General features: G+C 39.2%; 1 protein-coding gene across 4 annotated transcripts in view; it reads left to right on the forward strand.

Annotated features, from left to right (window-relative positions):
- SLC41A3 (solute carrier family 41 member 3) overlaps positions 1 to 17,859 on the forward strand; it is a 43,308-nt gene extending 25,449 nt beyond the window's left edge. For all 4 annotated transcript variants that reach the window (XM_039331476.1, XM_039331475.1, XM_039331477.1 and 1 more), the window contains 6 exons: positions 2,481 to 2,627; positions 8,111 to 8,255; positions 10,480 to 10,559; positions 13,762 to 13,896; positions 14,885 to 15,033; positions 16,396 to 17,859. In XM_039331476.1, the coding sequence (XP_039187410.1) occupies positions 2,481 to 2,627; positions 8,111 to 8,255; positions 10,480 to 10,559; positions 13,762 to 13,896; positions 14,885 to 15,033; positions 16,396 to 16,581 (842 nt within the window). In that variant the 3' untranslated portion in view covers positions 16,582 to 17,859. The remainder of the gene's footprint in view (positions 1 to 2,480; positions 2,628 to 8,110; positions 8,256 to 10,479; positions 10,560 to 13,761; positions 13,897 to 14,884; positions 15,034 to 16,395) is intronic.
- The last annotated feature ends 6,724 nt before the right edge of the window (positions 17,860 to 24,583 follow it).

Consider the following 24,583-nt stretch of genomic DNA (forward strand, 5'->3'; position numbering starts at 1 on the left):
TCAGTTTCTTTACTCTTTACATAAACCTTATGTACCACCTTCTGTTGTTTCTCCTGGGATCACTTCTTCTGCTTAGACAAAATTCTGCCCTCGTCTTAGGCAATTCTTGTCACAGACGGGTTTTTCTTTTTCACCTTTAAAACTTTTTTCCTATCCTGTCAGGGTTATGAGGCCTTATTCATGAAATATGGCTGAATAATAAGTGTTTTGCTCCAAGAAGTGTGTAGTCTTCCACAAGAGAGCAGCATATGACTTTTTAAGAAGAGGAAGGAACAAGCTGCTATGTTTCACATGAGAAATGCTGGTGTATAAATGTAAAAAATGAATGCAGCAGCAGTGTTTTAAGGTGATGGCCCATTTTCTTCTAGGCTGTCATAAAGAGGTGACAGAGAAAATTTTTTTAGAAAGTGCAATATGCAGGTGCAGATCAGATTGTTGCTCTTCAGGAGGTCATTGAAAAATGTTTGAATGTGATAAAGTTTATTGTGCATTGTTATTTAGATAAAATGTGATAAAGTGAGTAGGCTTCAATTATGGAATTTTTGAGCAAGCATGAAGTTGAAAGATAGCTGTTGAATGCAGTAAGAGCACAAGTAAAGGAAGTAAAGCATGAATTACATTAAATGGCATTCTTAACAAATGAGCCAACATTGAGCAGGGAATGTAATAAGGATGTATGATGTCCCTTTGGCTATTTAGCGCAGTGGTTCTCAACCTGTGGGTCGGGACCCCATTTGGGGTCGAATGACCATTTCACGGGGGTCGCCAAACAAGGCTTCCGCCATTTTCCCCCTTTTCTTTGGCCACGCCCCTGGCACCCAGTGATGTATAAGTGGTTGGGGGTCACCACAACATGGGGAACTGTATTATGGGGTCACAGCATTAGAAAGGTTGAGAACCACTGATTTAGTGTATCTATAGAACAAAGTTTGGTATAGTAGTTAAAGGTGCTGGACCAAAGCAGGGGGAACCAAAGTTTAACTTCTCCCTTAGCCACAAAAACATGTGGATGACTTTGGATCAGTCACACTCAATCGTAAAAAGAAGATGTTGGCAAACCATTTTCAAACATATCGTAAAGAAAACTACATGGATCTATCCATGTAGTCATCAGGAGTCAAGCCTATTTTGAAGGACCATAATAGCAGTTACATAGATTAAAGTACAAGGAAAACTCGTGATGATAGTAGAAGTGTGTCAGTTGGTGGATGACCATAGCTGTACTTTTGTATGCTGACCATTCTGTGTGTGAAGTGAGAACTCAGATGTTTTGCAGGAAATGATACAATAAGAAATATGGATCTAAAAATTAATTTATTCAAAGAACATAGTTCTGTTTGACAAGGAAAGCAGAGTGAACTATAGCAAACTGTACATAAGTTGCAAAAACCTACTGGAAGTAGATAAATTTATATACATTGGTAGAAGGTTTATTCAATTTGGGAAAATGAGTGGAAGAATTTGAAGACAAGAAAATGTTGGTAGAAAGGTAGTGGGTAATATGTGGATTGTTGTTAGGAATGCACAAAAAAACAAAAAATGCTTGAGTATGTAAGTGTGCTGCCTGCTTTATAATATGGAATTGAGAGTTGGAATTGTAATATGTATCATAAAAGTAAACTGAATGTAAGGGGAATGCATATTGTTCTAAAGGCGTATGTATGGTGAAAGGAGATAAGCTCAAGAATGAATGGCTACTAAATGAATGTGAGTGAATAAAGAAGTGAATGATAGGTACACAAAAAGTACATTGGTCATAGTGAGAGAGAATTAATTAAAATCAAATATCTGAAGACACAGTGAATGTGTTTAAAAGAAATCAAAGACCAACCCAGACCACCCATATAGTTGATATAGTTGATGGGATAGTCAAAAAGAAAGAAGCCGACAATAAAAGGTGATATATGAAACAATGCATAAATGTGTATTATATAGAAGCTGATGTATAGAAGCAAAGATCTATTAAGAATGGGAAGTGGTGACTCTTCAGATATTACTAAATTGCAGTTCCCCGGGACCTCGGCAGCATGGTTCATGGAGATGACTCCTGGAAACTATAATTCAGCAAAGGATCCTCTTTTCTTGACATAGCCATCCAGTGGTAGAAACTCTTTTCCCAACTCTGTAGTTAATATACCCATTTTAAGTTTTCCAATGTGAAAAATGTGAGTGAATATTTTAAAAACTATACAGAATTATTTATAGTCCCTGCTGATACTTTCAATAATGGGCTTTTGGGTGCTGTATTTGGTCTATTTTTTCCAGTACCTTTTGATTCTCTTCACTGCATCCCAGATGCTAACAAATATTATTCTCCCATCTCTCCATTCTAGTCACACTTAAAAGACCCTGGCATATCAGTCTACTGCTTCTAGCTCTGTGGACTTTAGAAAAGAAGAAGTTCCGGAGGTGTTCTGAACTTTTGTTATTCTGCAGATTTATTGGAAACTTTCTAAATCTGTGGTATCTCTCTTTCCTAGGATTGTTGATGATTGGTGTGATCATTGGAGCAAGAAAGATTGGGATAAATCCAGATAATGTTGCTACTCCTATAGCTGCAAGCCTTGGAGATTTGATTACTCTTAGTCTGCTGGCTGGAATTAGCAGTGTTCTCTTCAGATATATAGGTATGTTAATGAGAAAATCTTCAGAACTCAGCAACAAGTTACAAAAAAATGGAATAGTTTTCTGTATCAATTGGAGATGCCTTGAAAGGCTGAGTATGGAATGCAATAATGGACAATCTTCTGTCTATGGAAAACTCACCTTAATGAGTTTTAATGACCTTTGCTTTTTTATTAATAGGCATTAAAAGGCAAATAACCAATGCAGAGAAATTGTTCTTTGACAGGTAGAAGTAACAAATAACAAGCATCAACATTGATGGCAAATATAATGGAAATTATCTAATCTCACCTTAGTAATAATAGATTTCTGGGCCAATATAAGCGATATAGAAAATAATATTTTGGCAGATTTAACCTGGCAGAGAAAATACTTAAAGCGTGTCCAAATTCCATCTTCCCTTCAGTCTTTGTGGCAGGACACTTTATATATAAAACAGCCCATTCTGTCTTTATATGAAGCATGAATGTTTTATATTCTGAAGCGGTACAGGCACAGGTAGATGTTTTTAAATGGCCTAGATTTACAGTGGTGGCGAACCTTTTAGAGACCAAGTGCCCAAACTGCAACCCAAAACTCACTTATGCATCGCTGGGTGCCGGGTGGGCGTGGCCACCAAGGGGCGTGGCCACCGAGCTGTCGGCTCATGCTCGCTCACTCGCTCGCTGTCTGCTCCGACTCGTGCTCGCTCTCAAGCTGTCTGCAGCAAATGCTGCTTCCGCAGAAAGTTGCTACTTTTATAGCCTCTCGTCTATTCCCAGACTGCGCATGTGCGGAGAGGAGGAGGGAGCAGCTCGGCCCAGCAATGGCTCGTGTGCCACCAGAGATGGCTCCACGTGCCACCTGTGGCACGTGTGCCAAAGGTTCGCCACCACGGGCCTAGAAAGTATTCTGAAGTCTGGCTGAGTTGTAGGCTTTGTACTTTATTTTCAATCTTTAAAGATTTTTTTTCCCCCTTTGGAAGAACTTAACAATGATAGGGGAAGTTATAATTTCAAAAATGACAACAGGTCATGTGACTACTTATGGCTACACTGGATGGATCCAATTCTTTTTTTTCAAAGGCAGCAATCATGCCATACCTTAGTAAAAGGAGGGGACATTGTAATGTACCTCTGGTGCCACATTCATGCACTTCAGGATTCAGCTGGTGTGTAATGAGATATGACCCAGAAAATACATCCATAAACACTTCCATGAAACTTGCTGGATAACACTGGGCAGGCCTATCTCGTGAGTTGTTTTAAAAATTAATTTTGGAGGCAAACTTGTCTCCTACTTCAGGCTGCTCCTGGAATATCTATTCTGCAAAACATTAAAAGGCTGAAAGGTACAAAGAGTTATGGTGTTCCGTATCTCTAATAATAGAAGAGAGATTTGAAAAATATGTAAATAATCTTGCTACCGAAAGCAGACAGTTTGTTTAGGTTTCTCAAGCATTTTGCCACTTCCCCCTCCCCTCATAAACCAGATAGGGATACAGCACTTCCACCTGTTTCCTAAGCAGCAAGCTTCTGCCATCTAATATTGTATCTTGTAGAATTATACCTGGCTTTTCCCAGAGGAGGCTGCATTTCTTTTCTTTGAAATTGCTTGCCTTGCAATTAATGCAATTTTGCGATTTCATCCTACTGGCTTTAGGCTTTGACAACGTCTTTTGCAGGAAAACGAAAAGCACATTTCAAGAATTCTCGACTGGAGATCGAGTTGCTACTAGCCCAGCTTTGGGCCAATTACAAAGAGCAGGTGGAGAATCTTATAAGAAAGATCATTAGGGTATCAAATGTTTGGCACGATTCTGTTTGTTTCAAGGTGTTTCTGAAGCCTCCTTCCTCCTGCTTCTGACTCGTGTGTTTTCTGCTGGTCTAGCATTCTAGTCTGTCTTCCGTACAAAATCTCCTGCCCTTTTCAAGGTCATTCCAATGCTATAGTATTTCAGAAAAAGAAAATGATTAAAGGGTTACTAACTAAAGAGAGTTAATAAATTCATTTCTTGCAGCTCATTTATGGTGAAGCAGGCTAAGATAGTAATAATTATTCTATTTGTAGCTCAGATTCACTGATTATCTCCAGAGGAGAGGGCAGACTAGAGCAGTTTAAGCAATGGAAAAAAATTGGGGCGGGGGTGTAATTTTTTTGCAGATGAGGACTATTCAACTATGGCAGGGGTAGGCAACCTTGACTCTTTTATGACTCGTGGACTTCAACTCCCAGAATTCCTGAGCCAGCACAGCTGGCTCAGGAATTCTGGGAATTGAAGTCCACGAGTCATAAAAGAGCCAAGGTTGCCTATCCCTGAACTATGGAATGTTCCATTGCAAATGATGGAGGGATTCTTTGCTCAAAGTAGTTTAGGGCAGTCCTTGTTTGAGAATATAGGTTGTTTTAAATAGAGACCGAAATACATTTCTATAATTCTATTATAGGCAGTCCTCGACTTACAACAGTTCATTTAGTGACTGGTCTGAGTTACAATGGCACTGAAAAAAACTCACTTATGACCATTTTTCACACTTAACGACAGTTGCAGCATCCCCATAGTCACGTGATTTACATTTATATACTCGACAACTGATTCACATCTATGACGGTTGCAGTGTGATCATGTGATCACCTTTTGTGACCTTCTAAACAAGGAAAGTCAATGGAGAGAACAGATTCATTTAACAACCGTGTAACTAATTTAACAACTGCAGTGATTCACTTAGCAAATGTGGCAAGAAAAATTGTCAAATAGGGCAAAACTCACTTAACAAATTTCTCACTTAGCAATGTACGTTTTGGGCTCCATTGTGGTTGTAAGTTGAGGACTATTTGTATTACCTTATTCTAGGCAGAATAGTCAAGTACTGTATATTCCGGCATATAAGGCGACTGGGCGTATAAGACGACCCCCAACTTTTGAGAAGATTTTCAGGGTTTAGAAAGTCGTCTTATACACCGGAAAATACGGTAATCTCAATGCTACTCTAGGATTTTTTTAAAGGAAAATATGAAATTGAGCTAGATGGAATGAACTCACTTCCAAGAAAAAAAAGGGAACATGCTCAGCTTAACTCTCAATTGATACAATTCAGTTTGTAACCAGAAAAAAATTCTAAAAGAAATGGATTTCAGCTGCCATAATGATGCATCACACAGACTTTTCCCCGTAAAACTCTTGTATTTCAGCTCTCATAAACCTTAAGGCAGTTGAAATCCAAAACAGAGGAAGGCACCATGACATGAAGGTCTAATTCCATGACAGTATCTATAAATCCGTCATGAGATTTTACTAAAATAGAAGTTGACTTCTCTGACTTCTATTACCATTTGAGTGGGACAACCTACAAAGAAAAATCTTAAGAATTTTTTACAATCTTCCCCTCCTTCTGATGATTTTCTCAATATTATAGTGGTGTAAACTTTCATGGTGAGCATCAATCATGCCATGATGAACTTTAGATACTGAATGGTCATGGTCTAATGTTCTGACATTTCATTGGCAGTGAAGTTTACTTAGACAAGGAACCACTCAAGAACCAGCTTTCTTGGATTCTTGTGACATGAACCAATCAGACCTTATCAGCCATGAATACAAATTGGGGGAGGGGTTTGCCTGTGAGCTGCTGAGAAGTAAGTTACAAAGAAGGCCACTCTGCCCTTGAAGAGCAGCTGCCAGCAAAATGTTAGGCTGACATAAAACTAATAATATTACTTCAAATCCTGTTTTGTTTAAAAGTTTGTGCATATACAAATCTGTTTGTTAAAAAACATAAATATTATATTAAAATATAATATTTTAAATGGCTGGTTTTCAGGTTTTCTGTTTGGACTCGTGTCATTATTTAATTTCAGTTCAAATAATATGACGAATTAATCCATTACAAATAAAAATAACATAGTATTTGACATGCAAATAAGTATCTGCTCTTTTATTCAAGTTTTCAAAATAAAAATCTTCCCTACTGAGTTTTATTAGAATGATGTAATCCTATTGACATAAAGAAAGCCGAAGTGAATTAATATCACCAACATTTGATGCATGTTTTACTTATTTAATAAGCAAAATCTTTCAACATGTAATATGCCGGTGTGAAAAAAATTGTTCCTCTAGTTCAGTCAGTTCAGTTAAAGTGTAATTGGCAAGATCAGTTTTATGAAAACTTACTTTAAGAATTGTAGCTGATTTTAACAGTAAAGTTCTCAGCAGCACATAATTCCCAGCTGAATATAAATGTTTAAAGAGCTCTATTAAAAAAAAATCATCAATCCCCATCCCCATTGGAAAGGACTATAAAATCCTGGGGTCTCACTGATCAATAGTGAGACACTTATAAAATATTGAAATATTATTGGAGATAAAAGTGAATCTTTTCCAAAGTGGCCATCCTGTCACAATTATTCCCAAGAGCAGAGCATAACATTGCCTGGGGAATCATGAAAAATTCAAAAACCATATCTGGAAATCTGTAAAACTGGCTTAGCTAAAATCAATGTCCATGAATCTATCATCAGAAAAGCATTGGCTAAAAATGGGAATCCCAGAAGAGCAGCAATGTGGAAGCCATTTCTCCAAGGAATTCCAGGTTTGCTTAAAAGCAAGCAGAGACATAGCTATGGATAGATGGATCACTAGTGGAACTTTTCAGGCTATGAGGATATTATGTGTGGCAGAAACTGCATTTCACAGTAAGAGTCTCAGATCAGGTATCATAGGTTGAAGCTTTCTGCTATTTGTCATCATTGAAGAAAATCTGAAATTCTCTTTGTAACGGGGAATTCTATAGGAAAGTATGACATCATTTGTTAAGCTAATTCATAAAATAAGTTGTTGGGGTAACAGGACAGTTACCCCAAAACCAAATCTATGAAAAAATGAAGAACAAATTCAATGCTTTGAAAGATTAAGGCTGAGTTAATATACTTTAGGATGACATTTATATAAAAACATAGCATTTTTATCTTAATTAAGATGAAGATATTCATGCTAAACTTCCAGTGAAGTACATCTGAGGAACTACCTCCCACATGAAACTATGGATTTTGAATTACTATTGATGAATTATTGCCATTATGACCTTGCTTGATGTCATTGTTTATTACAGTTAGTGCTACAAAATACAGTTACAGTAAATTACATTTATGTATCTTTTATATTACTAAATTTTAGTCCATCTTGCAGATTCTTTGAATGAAACATTAAAACATAAATATATGAACTATTATTTTACATTTTCAGGCACTTCTCTACTTCATTTTCATGTCCAATATATTTTCCAGTTATTTCTCCTATAGCAAGTGATTGAAAAAGGATGCCCATTAAATACAGTTCCAAGAGCAATAGGACTTGGTTCTCCTATCGCTGCAACTGTGTTTTCAGTTGAAAACCATTGAATTGTTTTACCAAAATAAAGGTGTGATTTAATCCTTCAGAACTGAAAATTCAAATGTAAATCTGGGATTTTCTGTTTTTTCTTTTCTTTTCTTTTCTTTTTTTTGACAGATATATCATATCTGTCCCCTATGGTCTGTGCCATTTTCATTATTTTGATTCCTTTGTGGATTGCTATTGCCCGGCAGAGTCCTCCCATTGCTGAAGTCTTGAAGACTGGATGGCAGCCAATTATAATTGCAATGATCATCAGCAGGTAATCATCACTGAAGACAGAGCTTTGCTCCCTTGCTATGTGGAAAAATCAGTATAATAATCAGTTTTGTTAATTTATGGCTTTTGGTTGGGGATTGTTTCTGCCTATCTGGAATAAGTTAGTGAAATCTTTACTAATAAGCATCTAGATTTGAATCTATAAGAAGCCAAAATAGGTGGGTTTTTATGGTATTTGAAATAAATAAAAGAATTATTTAGATGGCACAGTTCTTTCTGTCTTGAAATTGGTATACTAAACGTCTTCCAGCTTTTAATTTCCCTCAGTTTGTCCAGTCATCTAACACATTTAAAAGCATCAACTTCAAAACATGGTTTTAGCTTCCAGAAAATAATTTTGAAGCTTTGAGTGGTGATGACTTCCCCCAAATACCGTATATTCCAGTGTATAAGATGATTGGGCGTATAAGATGACCCTCAACTTTTGAGAAGATTTTCAGGGTTTAGAAAGTCGTCTTATACGCCAGAAAATACGGTACAATATTGAATTTCTGTTTATAGATGAGCACAATAGGAGCTCCATTCCTTTGCTGCTAGAAAGCGAGTGTTGCCCACCACTGCTTCCCTAATGCTTCCTGAACTCAGCTGGTATTTTTTCCCCATATATTTTATTGATTTTTTAAAACATAAATCACTTAATAATTGGTAAACAGTGTGTTTGCTGGGTTTACATTTGTAAAGAAAAATCATTAACAATTGGTTTCTATAATCTATAATCCACATAGTACATTTAGTTGATTTCCCCTTTTCCCCAAAATGTCTTCTTTGCAAACCTTGAAATAATATAGTTCTTATTATTTTGATAAAATATATTTAATCTTTAAATATTCCATTTAATGTGCCTAGTCATCTAATCCTTTAGATCTTATTCAAAACAATTTTTTCTTTTTTATACATTATAATTTCCCTAAATTCAGACACATTTAATTATCTAAAACATTTCCTTCATCTAGGCTATTTCAGCAGTATTATATTACTTATATCAAGAACTAAAATAAAAGGGGGGGAAGCATACAGTATTATTTAAGGAATTCATCTCTCCTAGAATGACATATGTATTCAGAATCTTTTCTGTTTCTTTAACCATATTCAAATGAATGTTTCTTTTTTAAATATTCTCTCTGGTAGATCCCATCATCTATTTTCTTAATTTTCACTTTGATCTTTTTCCTTTGACCAGTATCTTTCTTAATCAATGTGATTTGCTGAATCAAAAAGTTTTTCCATATATTCATGACTGCTGCTATAGGTATAAGAAGTAAATCGAATGTTTCTTTTTTTGTAGATGTAATGTCCTTAATTTATATAGCTTACTGTTTTCTACAATTTAATTGCTTTTCCTGAAAAAGAATAAAGTAATGGGCAATGTAGAAAAATGGGATTTTTGTATGCTTTGTCCTGTTAGTGCTTATTTCTGTAAAAAAAAATAGGGCTGGCCACTAGGGGGCAGATTGGTTTTAAATTCAGAGAACAGCTACCCGTATATTCCGGCGTATAAGACAACTGGGCATATAAGACCACCCCCGACTTTTGAGAAGATTTTCAGGGTTTAGAAAGTCGTCTTATATGCCGGAAAATACGGGTAAGTAAAACATATGAATAGCCAGCTGGGTAACTTTGGGCTGGTCACTCACTCTCAACCCAAGACTGATAAATAAAATAAAAACTTATCTACTAACCTATATTGGACCAGCATGGTAGATTATAATCTGCCATCTTCAATAAAGAAGTTTTCATCCTGTAATGTTTTCATTTGGACCTATAGTAATAAATAATAATTATTAGAGGGATAACATTTCCCACTGACAGTTTCTGAGAAACCTGAGTGGGAGGTACTCTTGTGGTCAAGCCTTACATTGGCTTTCCACTGACATGTGACTGACTACTCTATTGGTTGAAAGAGATAGAATTTAGATCTCACCAAACACAGATATACTGATATCAAATCTTTTCATGTAGGAGGGGGGGATGTCCTTTTTCTTTTAGTGCTTTCTTTCCTGAAGGCAAATTTAAAATTCTTGTTCTATTAGTAAAATTTCTTAACTTCCTGACTTAACTTCCATAAGATTTGAATTCTTATTTGCGAATATGTTGCTAGTTTATGCTAATGATGTATAGTTGTATATAAGCATGAATAGATGGTAGTAGTTTGCATTTAGGCTATTGGTAAATTAAGCTAATGAATGAATGTGTATGTTTTGAAACAGCCTTGGTGGAGTGATTTTGGACAAAACTGTAACACAACCAAAATTTGAAGGCATTGCTGTTTTCGTTCCAGTGATCAACGGTAAGGTGTTTTTTAAAAATAAATAAATAAAGGATTGCAAAAGAAATGAAATATAATTTCTGCTTTATTGTTTTAAGACTGGAGTTCCAAGGTTTGATAGGAAAGCTAAATAAACTCTGATTCTCTCACAAAAGTACATTATATTATTTAGCATTTTTCACCCTGGGGATGCATTAAGACATTCAGTAATTAAAATTCTTCTCAGTTGAGTAATTTAATAATTATCAGCAGATTGTAAAGGAGAAGGGTTGTAATTCTGCAGTGGAACATCTCCATTTTATTAAAATAATTCTAAATTCAAAACTTGGATGATGAAACATTGCTGGACAGAAGAATTGTATTGCTCTAACAATGCATGCTGGCTGGGGAATTCTAGGAGCGGATATTCACACATCTTAGACTTGTCAGTGTGAAGAAACACTGCTCTAAACACACCATTGGCTTAGTTTCTATGCTAAGAATACACTGATTTTTACTGGAATATTAAAGTCTTAAATGCTATGTGTGTTCTTAATACTTATATATGGTCCAGAAAATCAACTTATTCATATAATGAAGGCATGGAGTTTGTAATGGGTAAGTTGGGCCACATTGTATGCTGAGATTTAGACACTAGTTTAAACTGCATTGTAATCGCCATAGAGATATATTTAATAATTTGAAGAAAATAAAAGAATGAAACAGGAATTTGATCAGTCTAAACTCAAAGCAGGATCTATGTGAAGAAAACTCCATTAATATGCACTGGATATTGCACAATTTGAGTTGAAAAAAATGAATGGGAAAGGCCACAGGTATAAATGTAAGGTTTCCATGACACCAGTTGATCAGCTGAATGAAGGATGTGACTTCTTCAATTTGCCAACCTGAATTACTTTGGAAATATAGTAACACATTTGTCTTCTAAATTTGCCTGGCATAGATGGGGCCCATTTTCTCAGTGCCTTCAGATGAACAAAGTGATTGTGGTGTCCTAAGTTTATTTTTTGAAGTGGATTAAAAATGCAAAAGCCTTCTGGCTGTGTTCCTTTCTGAGAAATGAAATTAAAAGCAGGTGTCAGAGCTTCAGCAAACAGGCTGTGCCAGATAGGTTCTAGAGGAGAGGGCTACTCTTGGCAAAGTTATGTGACAGCTCCTCACATCACCAGGGGGAGGAAACCCTGGTATCCTCTAAAATACTGAGGATCATTTCCTTGTGTAAATCACATTATGAATAGTGCCTTTGTGTCTGAATTATGATTTTGGATTGGGACTGTTATTCACAGTATACAGTGTGCTGCCAGACATAGTGTAGGGAGAAAGAAGACATGAAACCTGCTTTACTAGCTGAGAAAAAAAAAGGGGAGGGGGACCCTTTTCTTCTGTTTCTGCATAAGGGAGTGAAAGCATGGACAGGTAATAGGGATATTAGATCACACAAGAATTAGTTCTTGTTCTTAAAAACGTTTCACAAGCTGAATTGCTGCAGAATGCTGATGTAAAAATATTAGTGCTGGGCCAATATTTCCTTCAAAGTTTAAGTGTTTGTGAAGTCTGGGAAGTTAATGATTCTGAATGCAGGAAGAGAATTCTATATGGAATCTGGGATGGGATGAGATGTTTCTCTCTGGGAAACAATGAAAAGTAGAGGACAGCCCCCCCCCCCGTCAGTATTTTGAGTGGCACAGATCTCAAATTTACTTCATCTACATTTGTCAACAGAAGTAACAAAAAAAGTGACAACTCCCCCCCCCTCCAAATTTGTTGCAGTTGTTTTAACCTCTAGGAAAGAGGCAGGAGTTATCCTATGATAAGGTGAGAGGCCAATAAATTTGATAATAAATGAAAATAAAAAAGCCCTGTCCATATCGAAAGGAGGAACAATCCCTCTGAGTCTGATGAATTCTCAATTTCATCTTAGATTGAAAATGCACTGATTAGGGCCAAATATTGACTACCACCAATACTAGATCGATGCATCTCATTTTCTATATCAGCTAAGTTGTACTGAGGTTACTTCCAGGTGAGGCCTTTATTGTATGATCTCCCTACCTTATTTATGGAATTTTAAAGTGGGGCTCAGAAGACCTTGCTTTCTACTTTCTTTATTATATGTACGTATGTGTATTCTTATTGTAAAATCATTAGGAGAAAGGGACAATATAACAGCGTGATAGTATTTAAATGGTTTCACTAGGACAGTGGTTCTCAACCTTTTTAATGCCGCAACCCCCAACCGGTCATAAGTTGAGGACTACCCAACCGGTCGTAAGTTGAGGACTTTCCCTGCCCGGGAGCACTGCGCATGCGTGGTGCCGTCCCTTGCGCCGGCCAAGGCCTAGCTGGCAAGGGGCAGCGACGGCACAGGGCGACCACCGGCTGGGCCACCAGCTGGCCCAGCCCAAGGGAGATAAGACACCCGCTGGGCCCCACGCATGCCAGCAACCCTCCCTGCACTTGCCGGCCTCCCACCTCCCACCCCTGGCCCTCTTTTACTTACTTTTAGTAGTTGCTCAGCAGGGAGGGAAGCTTTCCTTGCAGCACCATTTGCAGACTGGGGCTTTTGGCGGTCTCAGCAGGGCAGAGACAGTCTGGACAATTCCTATTGGCTTTTGAAAGCCAATAGAATTAGACTCTGTTCAAGAGAGTCTATTCTATTGGCTTTCAAAAGCCAATAGAATAAAAGGGAGTAGCACAGCTAAAGAAAAGGGGGGGGGAATGGCAGACAGCGACCCCCGTGAAGTGGTCGTTCGACCTCAAATGGGGTCGCGACCCATAGGTTGAGAACCGCTGCACTGGGAGGTTCCTTCCAGAACAGGAATGAGTGAACTGAGTGGCCTCAGAGTTATTTCTGCCTTCAGTTACCAAAAGTTAGTTTCCTGCCATGGTGTGGTAGGAATCACCCAGAAAATACATTGTAAGCCTCTAAAAGAAAGAACAGCCCATGATCCTCCAAAAACCCAAGATGAGAAAAAGAGAATTCTTTTATAAGAATTCTATAATTCTTCTATCTGTCCAATTTATATCCTCAGCAAATATCCACGAGTCCTTGTAGTCCTTGGCTACAAAATGTTAATAGTGGATTATGGAGATCCAAAGGTTGCCCATCCCTGTAGTAGAAGCTCCCACATGACTTGTACTGATGTTTCCATGGCGTTCGGCAAAGTTTCTGTCTTTCTCGTACTGAGGGATAATGCTTGTGTTCTGTCCTTTGGCTCTGCAGGTGTTGGTGGCAATTTGGTGGCTATCCAGGCCAGTCGCATCTCCACATTTCTGCATTTCTGTAGCATGCCTGGAGTCCTGCCACACAAAATGACGCAGCATTGGCCTAATCCATGTACCACCTTCTTCGCTTCAGGTAGGAGGCCATTGGTCCCTTGCTATTGGCATACCTAGACTCTAGAATTTCAGAAAGTACTGTACTGGGAATATGTACCCATTAACCACACAAATCTCCATTCAGTGATACAGAAAACTACTCTTGTTTCCCACAGTCAGAAAAGTATATGCATTGTCTAATGATGAAAAGGTTGTACAAAAGGCTTATTAGCAAATATTAATTGAAAAACAACATACAGAGAGTTCTCCGTCTTAAAGAATATTCAATTTTATACTGAAACAGAATGAATGTAAGATGATATATGAAGGATCATGATTAGAATTTTTTGAAAATAAATCTCCTTTCCTTATGAATAGAAGCCCTAGCACATCTCTCTCTGTCTCTCTCCAACAGTCTTTTAACCATCACCTTTTCTCCCATCCTCTTACTGTTGCCTGTTATTCTCTTCTGATTTTGCTTTCTCCATTTGTTCCCATTTCACAATAGATTTTTCACCTTCACAATTTCTCATTCCACTCCATTCCATGACAGCTTCTGTTTGTTGGTTTGTTGTCAACCATGTTATTATTATGGTGGACTTCTAGCACTATTTATTATATTTATATAATAAATGCACATGTTGGTGATAATGATGATTTTGGAATTTTCTGATTTTTTGCCTAGACCAATAAAATATAATGGATACTAGATACTAAGAGCCATGGTAGTGCAGTGGTTAGAATGCAGTATAGCAGGCTACTTCGGCATTCCACTGCCAGCAGTTCGATCCTGACCGGCTGAAGGTTGACTCAGCCTTCCATCCTTCTGAGATCAGTAAAATGAGGACCCAGCTTGTTGGGGGCAATATGCTGACTCTGTAAACCACTTTAGAGAAGGTTGTAAAGCTCTGTGAAGCGGTATATAAGTCTAAGTGCTATTGCTAATGCTAGTCCCTACTATGTTTTTCAAAGAACTCAGCTCTTATTTCCTTTGTGATCATAAGTACAATCTTTATTCTTTCTTGCAGGTATCAATTCTAAATCAGCTCGTGTGCTGATCTTGCTAGTGATCCCAGGACACCTGGTGTTCCTCTATGCTATACATCTCTTTGAGGGAGGCCACACAGCAATCACATTCACTTTTGTGGCGTTTTATCTGATAGCTGCTCTCCTGCAGGTAACCAGAAACTGACCTTTAGAATTTGGGATTTGGCTTTGGATATGGCCATAACTTATTGTTATTTTCCATCCATTAACATCATCCCAAAATCACTCTTTTCCACGTGGAACTTTTTGCCTACATTTCATCCCCCAAAGGAAAACAGTACCTAAATTTTGCAGTGACTTTTCTCTTAAAATGAGAAACCTGATTGCTAAATTTTTCCCACTCTCTTGTTATTGTATCATGGGTATTTTTTCAGTCCTGATGACCACTACTGTCTCCCAGTATCCAATCGCCTGTTCTCCTGCTTGACAGTCAGATCTGTAAACTGTATGATGATTGCTCTTCCTTTGACTTCAGGGCAATGTTATATAATGCAGAAAGCCATGATTCCAGTCTTGGTCTGATTGCTGCTATGGTTACTGCCTGATAATGTGGATGGATGCAAAAGAGTAGTAGCCCAAGAATTCTAGTGGGAATTCTAGTCAAGACAGTACCTGGACTGAAATATCTGTCAGCCTTACCAAATAGATTAGACGGGAAACATAATCAGATCAGCTAATTCTGCTTTATTGTAAAGTTACATTAACATGATCTTGCAAGTCTGAAGGAGAATTCTCATAGTGCTTTTAGATACCAAGAAACTAGAGAGCATCCCTTGTGAGCCTCTTGTACCCATTATCCAGCTGCAGACTATGCTGTCTCTTACCTGACCATTCCTTGAGGAGCATCTCTTCGCCCTGTTTCCCAAAAGCTTTCCACATACTATTACAGCAGAATTCCCCAACCTTTCTGGCTTTGTGGATTGGGCGGGGCGGGGAGAGGCGATGGTTCTGTGTAAGCCACGGGCAAGTGTGTGCGCATCTCCATTTGTGCAAGCAGCGGGCACGCACACTCATCTGCCACTTCTGCGGCCCAGTGCCAAGGGGCCCGATAATAGCCACGACCTGGAGGTTGGGGACCCTGGCATTACAGTATCCCAGTTGACCGAATTACACAGATACATACTTTATGCTTTGTAAATAGGGGAAAGAAATGAGAAGGGGAAAATTTTGTCTCAGCTGTAGAATTGTGCACTTTCAGCTATCGCAGCTGATGGAATAGATGGCAGTACTAGATGGAATAGATGGCAGTGAGAACAATTAATCAGTGGAACAGCCTGCCTCCAGAAGCAGTAAATGCTCCAACACTGGAAGTTTTTAAGAAGAGACTGGACAGCCATTTGTCCGAAATGGTGTAGGGTTTCCTGCCTGAGCAGGGGGTTGGACTAGATGACCTCCAAGGTCCCTTCCAACTTTACTACTATTACTATTACTATGATATCATGACACATTGCATGCTGGTAATTGTTGCACTTGTTTTGTTTCTCACTTGCAGGTGGGAATTCTGCTCTACATGGCTGACATCATTGTGCGACTAATGTGGAGAAAGGGTCTGGATCCTGACAATTATTCCATCCCCTACCTCACTGCCCTGGGAGATCTCCTGGGCACTGGCTTCCTGGCAGTTTGCTTCTACTTGCTTTGGTTGCTCAGTGGTTTGGAGCCAAAGCTAGGGAACTAAAGTGTTTCAGCCGTAGTGTCAAACTGCCTGCGAATCTCTCACAATCTTCAAGAGGTTACTGAAAAGAGGGCATCCGGGTTCCTAAACTGGAACGGATTGTCCTCCCTTTTGATCTCAACACTGCAAAGCTGAAAGTTGGAAAAGAGCTACAAATGACGTCGCATAATCATGTATCACAGCTTTTGAAGTGTCAACAAGGAAAGGATTGTGAAGCACTCTGATCAGTTTTTCAACCAGTCAAGGAATCTTACTACAGTGGCTTGGTTTGAACATTCTGTTGATGCTACCGGAAAGCTAACCCCTCTTTTCAGTAGGGTTGAGCTTGTGTCCTTGATGAGATGCCACGTTGTCTCCACTACCCTTCAAAGAAAGCATTTTGCTTTCTGTCTGCTATATGATCCTACAAAGAAAGAGGGAAAATTATGTCCAGAACTGTTTTCACTGAATCCCTAAACGTAAAAAGAGAAACAAAGCACAAAGTCTGCTTCATGACACCTCATGCATTATGGCAACCTGCTCAGCGAGAATTACTTTGCATTAAATTTTTTTAATCTGTCCACTTATGTTCAACTTGGGGGATGGGATATAAGTCTCTGTGTTTATGTGTGTGTGTTTTCTTGCACTTTGACAGGGAACATAATTGGGGGGAGGACCTAAATACTGAAACTTCAACACCTGATTGTATATAGGAATGAAAATAAAATATGTGTTTTGGACAGAATTTTTTTAAAAGAAAGCCCCAGTCAGTGATGGAAGGGTAATCAGCATCTGATCTTTTTCATCTTATTATGCTACTTTCCTGGCCAAAGCTTTTTGCTGAGTATACCCATTACTGTAGGGAAATCTGAAAATAAGATCCAGCTTAAATTGAAAAGCCAAATTCTGAAGGCTCCTGTAGAGATAGTCTAGAGGAGGAAGTTTGATGGATAAACTTTACTGTCTGTAGTAGCTTTGTGCTGGGAAGAACAGACCTTCGTGAGTTCTGGGTCAGGGACAAACCTTGTTATGACCTCTTAGCTGTTCCAAAGGCAGGGAAATGAACTCATTTATTTCTGGCAGAGACCCGTGATAACTGAGTTTTTAACTCAAAGGAATTTTTATAATAGAAAAATGGAGATTGAATTTCCGTAGCCTCCAGTACAAGTGTCAGGCTTAATCAAATTCCCATCATTTTTTTTTCACTCCTTTTTTGTTTTGTTTTATATGTTCAAGTCAGATTATTCTTTTTATGGGGTCACAGAAATGTACACATACAAAATAAAATATAAATGATGGTCAGTATTTGGATGGCTTCATTATGTGGTCCAAGACTAGTTATTAAGCTAATAATTTCTAAGATCCAGCAGGTAAGACGTATTAGCTTTATCAGTTATAAGAATTATAAGAATCAGTCTGGTGTAGACAATTGCATTGAACACAGTTGAAAGAGCAATTCCTTTTAAAAAAAAAGTCATATACCCTTGTTCAACTCAAGATTACATCCATACTATTCCTGCCTCTCACTTTTGTCACAACTACCTTGAGAAATAGATTTGGGGGGGGGGATTGTTTTCTTTGACTGAAGAAAAACCTGAACCTCAGCCTGCCTACCACTATATCACCTTGACCCACAAGGGAAAGTAGGGATGGTAGAACAAGAAAACATGCAAGTGGAACTCTAAAATATACATTAGAAAGCCTCATAATGCTTCCTTATTTTATGACTCTAATGGCTCTCTCCAAAACATGAGATACCTTCAATTTGCAGTCACTGACTGAAATATTTTTAAAATGTTATTATAGGATCTGAACAGAGGTGAGGTGGCTTAATGACACTGGAGAAGGTCTGTACTCCCAACTGTTTGAGCCCTAGCATTGCGTGATGGAGTGAGCTCCCGTCATTTGCCTCAACTTCTACCAACCTAGCAGTTTGAAAGCATGTTACATGTGAGTAGATAAATAGGTACCCATTTAGTGAAAAAAATAACAGCGTTTGTGCAGTACAGTGAATCCAGCCCGTGACAGACCTTCCCCAATGCCTGAGTATGAGGCAACTTTGGTGGGAGAGAAGTCCAAATGTTACTGCAAAATGCTGTTGAATCTTTCTGAATGTGGAACTAGCCTGCCCCCTTCTGGTGCACTCTGAACTGAAAGGACTAACCCTCTGGTTAAACTGTTTGCAAACAACTACTTTATATCACACTGTAGTCTGCTGGCTAATGTAACAGTACCATAAATAAGTAATAGGATCTGAATGAATATACATTATGAAGGGAAAAAATGGAATAGTCAGAGAATCTGTAAATGATTATCTATATTCCATTGACTTTATTTTGGTTTAAGTAGCATAGTTTCTCTTCCCAAACAAGAGTCCTGGTTGTAGTCTGAACCAAGATGTGGCTTTTATCTAAAAACACTGTTGTTTATTTCTACTTAGGGCGGAGTCCCTGGAGAACATCTGGTCATGTTTTATCTTTGCTCTTAGGTAATTCCAACTCATTTAAATCAGGCAGGAAAAACAAGTGGTGCAAAGAATAATTAGTTGGAGCATGTTTTCTCACAAAAACCAATGTTCTGTTTAAATCATGAATGGGCATTACTTTGAAAGTCCTTACTAAGAACTCACTAAGGATCCTTAAAACTTTCTATCCCATAGTGGTTGGCATTATATCCAGTTCTCTGTCTCGAAAACTAATATTCTCAAGATGATTGGGTAGCTACCATTGGGATGAATAAAACACAAATTGAAGAGAGGGATATTTTTCCCCACAGATGAACATTTAACCGACTCGAGATAAGCAAATATATTTTCAAGTATTCTGTCTTCCAGTAGCATAAATGTTCTAATTTTTAGATTGCCAAATTTGGTTTTGTTTTAAAAAGTTTCAAAAAGCTGGAAGGGAGCATTTAGACCAGTGGTTCTCAACCTGTGGGTCGGGACCCCATTTGGGGTCGAACGACCATTTCACGGGGGTCACCAAACAATGCAATCCGCCATTTTTTTCCCCTTTTCCTTAGCTGTGCTACTCCCTTTTATTCTATTGGCTTTTGAAAGCCAATAGAATAGACTCTCTTGAATAGAGTCTAATTCTATTGGCTTTCAAAAGCCAATAGCAATTGTCCAGGCTGTCTCTGCCCTGCTGAGCCCGCCAAAAGTCCCATTCTGCAAACGGTGCTGCACCAGTTGAGTAGTCCTCGACTTACGACCAGTTGGGGGTCGCGGCATTAAAATGGTTGAGAACCACTGATTTAGACAGAGTCCCACTTTCCGCTGGCTAGACTCACCCAGTGAAAGGAAATGCTCCCTATCTCTATGACTGGTTTAAATTGCTCTTACAGTCAGGAATTGCCTTCTAGTATTACGTTGTAATCGATCTCTCTTTTTTTTTTTTTTGGAATGGCAACCCTCCTTGAGATCCTTTTACCATCAACTTCGCATCATGGGATCCTACATGCAAAGTTTATTTTAAAAAACCTGCTTCTTTGCTATTTGTTTTCAGAAAGAATAGAATAGAATAGAATAAAGCTGGAAGGGACCTTGGAGGTCATCTAATCCAGTCCCCTGCTCAAGCAGGAGAACCTATACCATCTCAGACAAGTGACTGTCCAGTCTCTTCTTAAAAACCTCCAGTGATGGAGCGCCCACGATTTCTGAAGGCAAGCTGTGCCACTGGTTAATTGTCCTCACTGCCAGGAAGTTTCTCCTTAATTCCAGGTTGCTTCTCTCCTTGATTAGTTTCCATCCATTGTTTCTTGTCCTTCCCTCTGGTGCTTTGGAGAATAATTTAGCCCCCTCTTCTTTGTGGCCCCTTCAAAAACTGGAACACTGCATCGGTCACATTGTGTTCTTGGGTGAGGAGGCAATATTAGACACCAATGACAGTACCGTTTTAGCTCTGTATCTAAAACAATGTATATTTTACCTCTGCCGTTCTCTCATCAAGCTCATTTCTTTAGATTGTTGGCAACTCCTTTTCTTTTGCTTCTGTTCCATTTTAGCAAAATGCATCCTTGAATTGCTATAGTCCAATCATGAAATGCATCTCACCTCCTAGACTCAGGGTGGAACTCAGCCATCCAGTAGAGTCAAAAGATGTTGAGACTCTAGAAAGAGTACAGAGAAGAGCAACAAAGATGATTAGGGGACTGGAGGCTAAAACATATAAGGAACGGTTGCGAGAATTGGGTATGTCTAGTTTAATGAAGAGAAGGACAAGGGGGGACATGATAGCAGTATTCCAATATCTCCGGGGCTGCCATAAAGAAGAGGGAATTAAGCTATTTTCCAAAGCACCTGAAGGCAGGACAAGAAGCAACGGGTGGAAACTAATCAAGGAGAGAAGCAACCTAGAACTAAGGAGAAACTTCCTGACAGTGAGAACAATTAATCAGTGGAACAGCCTGCCTCCAGAAGCAGTAAATGCTCCAACACTGGAAGTTTTTAAGAAGAGACTGGCCAGCCATTTGTCCGAAATGGTGTAGGGTTTCCTGCCTGAGCAGGGGGTTGGACTAGATGACCTCCAAGGTCCCTTCCAACTTTACTACTATTACTATTACTAGTCTTCCAACATGGGGAACTTTGAGTGCTCCACCATTGTATTTTGAAGGGGACAGAGAACCCTAGGATAGTGTTTTTCTGTAATGCCCAGATGATGAGTATCTACAGTCAATTGTTACCTTCTCATGCCACACTATGCCTTCACCAGAATCACTACTGCTAATTGCAGGTTGCCTATGCTTCTTTTTGAGAGGACTGTGCTAAAAGAGGCCTCCTAATCAACAGTTCTCAACCTGTGGGTCGCGACCCCATTTGGGGTCGAACGACCATTTCACGGGGGTCACCAAACAACGCAGTCCACCATTTTTTTCCCTCTTTTCCTTAGCTGTGCTACTCCCTTTTATTCTATTGGCTCTTGAAAGCCAATAGAATAGACTCTCTTGAATAGAGTCAAATTCTATTGGCTTTCAAAAGCCAATAGGAATTGTCCAGGGTGTCTCTGCCCTGCTGAGCCCGCCAAAAGTCCCATTCTGCAAATGGTGCTGCAAGTTGTCTGCAGCGAAGGCGAGCTGTCTGGAAGTTTCCACCCCTTTCTGCTAAGCAATTACTAAAAATGTAAGTAAAAGAGGGCCAGGGGTGGGAGGTGGGAGGCCGGCGGGCGCAGGGAGGTTGCTGGTGCGCGTGGGGTCCGGCGGGTGCCTTACCTCCCTTAGGCTGGACCAGCTGGTGGCCCAGCCGGTGGTCGGCCTGCTCTGTCTTTGCCGCTTGCCAGCTACGCCTCGGCCGGCGAAGGGGGAGGCATCACGCATGCGCGGTGCTCCTGGGCAGGGAAAGTCCTCGACTTACGACCAGTTGGGGGTCGCAGCATTAAAAAGGTTAAGAACCACTGTCCTAAATGAACTGCCAATATGAAAGAAACCCCTCTTAATGGGAAGCATTTTTCAAAACCTATGAAGAGATTGAGACCGAAAGATCACAAGACCACATCACAGAGATTCTTAGACATATATAGGAGCATAATTGTGTTTTAGGAAAAGAAATAGTATTAGCAACTAAAAGAGGTCACCAAAATGTAGTAACGTACTTTCTAAACCCAGGCTTCAGTTGGAGTAAGTTCATGCTCATAACATCCTAACTGAACTTGATAGATGTACAGATTCTATCCAAGAATCTTCGTGATTTTAAAAATATGTATACAATTTACTGAAAAATAAAAATAACAAGGCACAGAAAGAGCTCTGGAATTGCTTCAAGTGGGTTTCTAGATTAAACAACTTCCTGGCACATAGTTATGGGGAAATGAGAAATAATTCAACCAGGATCTGCTTCTGCCTGGAAAAAGTGGGAGGTGACCCAGTAATTCCCCATTGTGTTCCTTCTCTTGTCAAACACCCATTTGCTGGTAAATACGATTCTCCTCCTAGGGGATTTGATCTGGTTTCTGTAACAGAGATGCAGTTGGGGGAACTGGTCAGGGTTATCTGGGCCCAGATTTGTCCTGTTTTAGGGAAGAGAGGGTCTGGGAAGGGAAGGTCTTGCCATTATACCTGTTGCTGCTTGGGAACTTCAGCATCTGTGCTGACATCACTCATGTTCAATTATAGAGTTCATAGCTGCCATGTGATCCATGGACCTATCACAATAGAAATCTGTTGTCATTCACAGTTGAGGCAGCATGCCCCTGCTGAGACTTCAAAACCTCTAGGAGGGTAATACCGGTCATGATGTTCTCCTTGACCACTGAGGGAGTTGAAAGCCCAGCTTTGTCACCATTCTGTTCATACCTCAAGGGCAGGATCCAAAGGGTAGTACTGGAGCATTACTGCTCTTCCCCACAATGATTAAACTATGGAGTGCCACAGGGCTGGTTCTGATCCTCCTGCTCTTCAATGTCTATACAGGTGGTCCTCATTTAATGTCCACTTCTTCAGCAAACAATCAAAGTTACAATAGCATTGTATGGGGGAAACGTATGATGGATTCTCATAGTTGTAACCATGACAGTTCTCTATAGTTGTGTGATCGCAATTCAGGAGCTTGGCAACTGGCTTACAATGTGGCAGCTTCCCAAGTTCATGTGATTGCCATTTGCGACCTTCACTGATGGTTTCCAACAAGCAAAGTCAATGGGGAAGCCAGCAGGAGATTGCAAATGGTGATCATGTGACCATAGGATGCTATGATCATTTGGGATTTCCCTAACAACTGGAACTGCTGGAATTGCCATTGTAAGTCAATGCTGTCACATGATATCATGCTTTATGACTCTGTTCATTAGGGATGGAGATCCTGGTCCCAAATACTGTTGGTAAATAAGGTCTATCTGTATGAACAATTAGGAGCAATTTTTAGAGACTTCTCATCTCCTCTAATTGTGTGTGTTCTGTAGTTGGTTGCCGATTGAGTTAGACTGAGGTCTGGAAGTTTAGGAATCATCCAAAATCTAGGAAAGAGTAACTAATTTGGAAAATGGATTAGCCTTTCCCTCCAACACACACACACACACACACACACACACACACACACACACACACCTCTGTCCCAGGATGTCTGCAGAGGTTTTAAAAAAGTAAAGATGGTAATCACAACTGTAAGATCAAAACTTGCCCCTTTTGATGTATGCCATGTTGCGATGTATGCAAAAATGGGGGAAGGGGGGCCTTCAATTAGACAACTTAGCTAACTTGACTTTTTTTAAGTACACCCTCCCTCCCTTTTCATCAAAGACCTATATACATCCACCTTGGATACAGCTGATACCACCTTAGGCATTTCACTTGTGAGAAGAATAACAGATTGCTATTTAGAGCAGATTGGAAAAGACAGAAAAATGTGGATTTGTGTATCTGCCAGAATCTTTGAATCCTAAGGAATATCTTATTAAAATGTTATGCAGAACCAGTAGACATTTGCTCTCTTTCAGGATTTTCAGCTGAATTCCAGATATCCACAGCCAGAATATTTGTAAACAAACACATGCTTGGTAAATGCCAAACTGCTTCCCACAAACAAATTCCAAGGAAACCAACCCCAGGTAAGAGTTCTAGAAATCGCTTCAGCTTGCACTCAGAAACAGAGTGCAAGTAAAAACACATACTGCTGCTTTGCAGAAATTGGGGTATTGCTCCAGGGTTTTTCTTTCTTATTGGGTTTTTGTTGTTGTTCGCATCTTGCAGCAATTACAGAATATTTTTTTTCTAAGATCACATGATCACAATGAAATCTTTTCTGAAAGAAACAAAGATTTATTACTAAGCCCAATCTGTTGGTGTTATGTTGAAGCAATTATAGGCCATTCAGAAAGCCATTGGAGAGTAAAGTCTGATTTTTTACTGAAAGAAAGAACTGTGTGGCTATTTGATGACAGACTTATTAATACAGTCTGGGGGAAGGCAGATTAGTTCCACTGTATGCAGTAAACTTTATTTAATTGACCAAAGGTTAAAGCCAGAAGAAATCCTTCAGACTTTTTAACAAAAGAGATGATACATAATTTTACCATGTGGTTCACATCACCAAAGACAG

Source organism: Crotalus tigris, unplaced genomic scaffold (assembly GCF_016545835.1).
Source record: "Crotalus tigris isolate CLP2741 ecotype Arizona unplaced genomic scaffold, ASM1654583v1 scf7180000024437.13266115, whole genome shotgun sequence".
Classification (NCBI taxonomy): domain Eukaryota; kingdom Metazoa; phylum Chordata; class Lepidosauria; order Squamata; family Viperidae; genus Crotalus; species Crotalus tigris.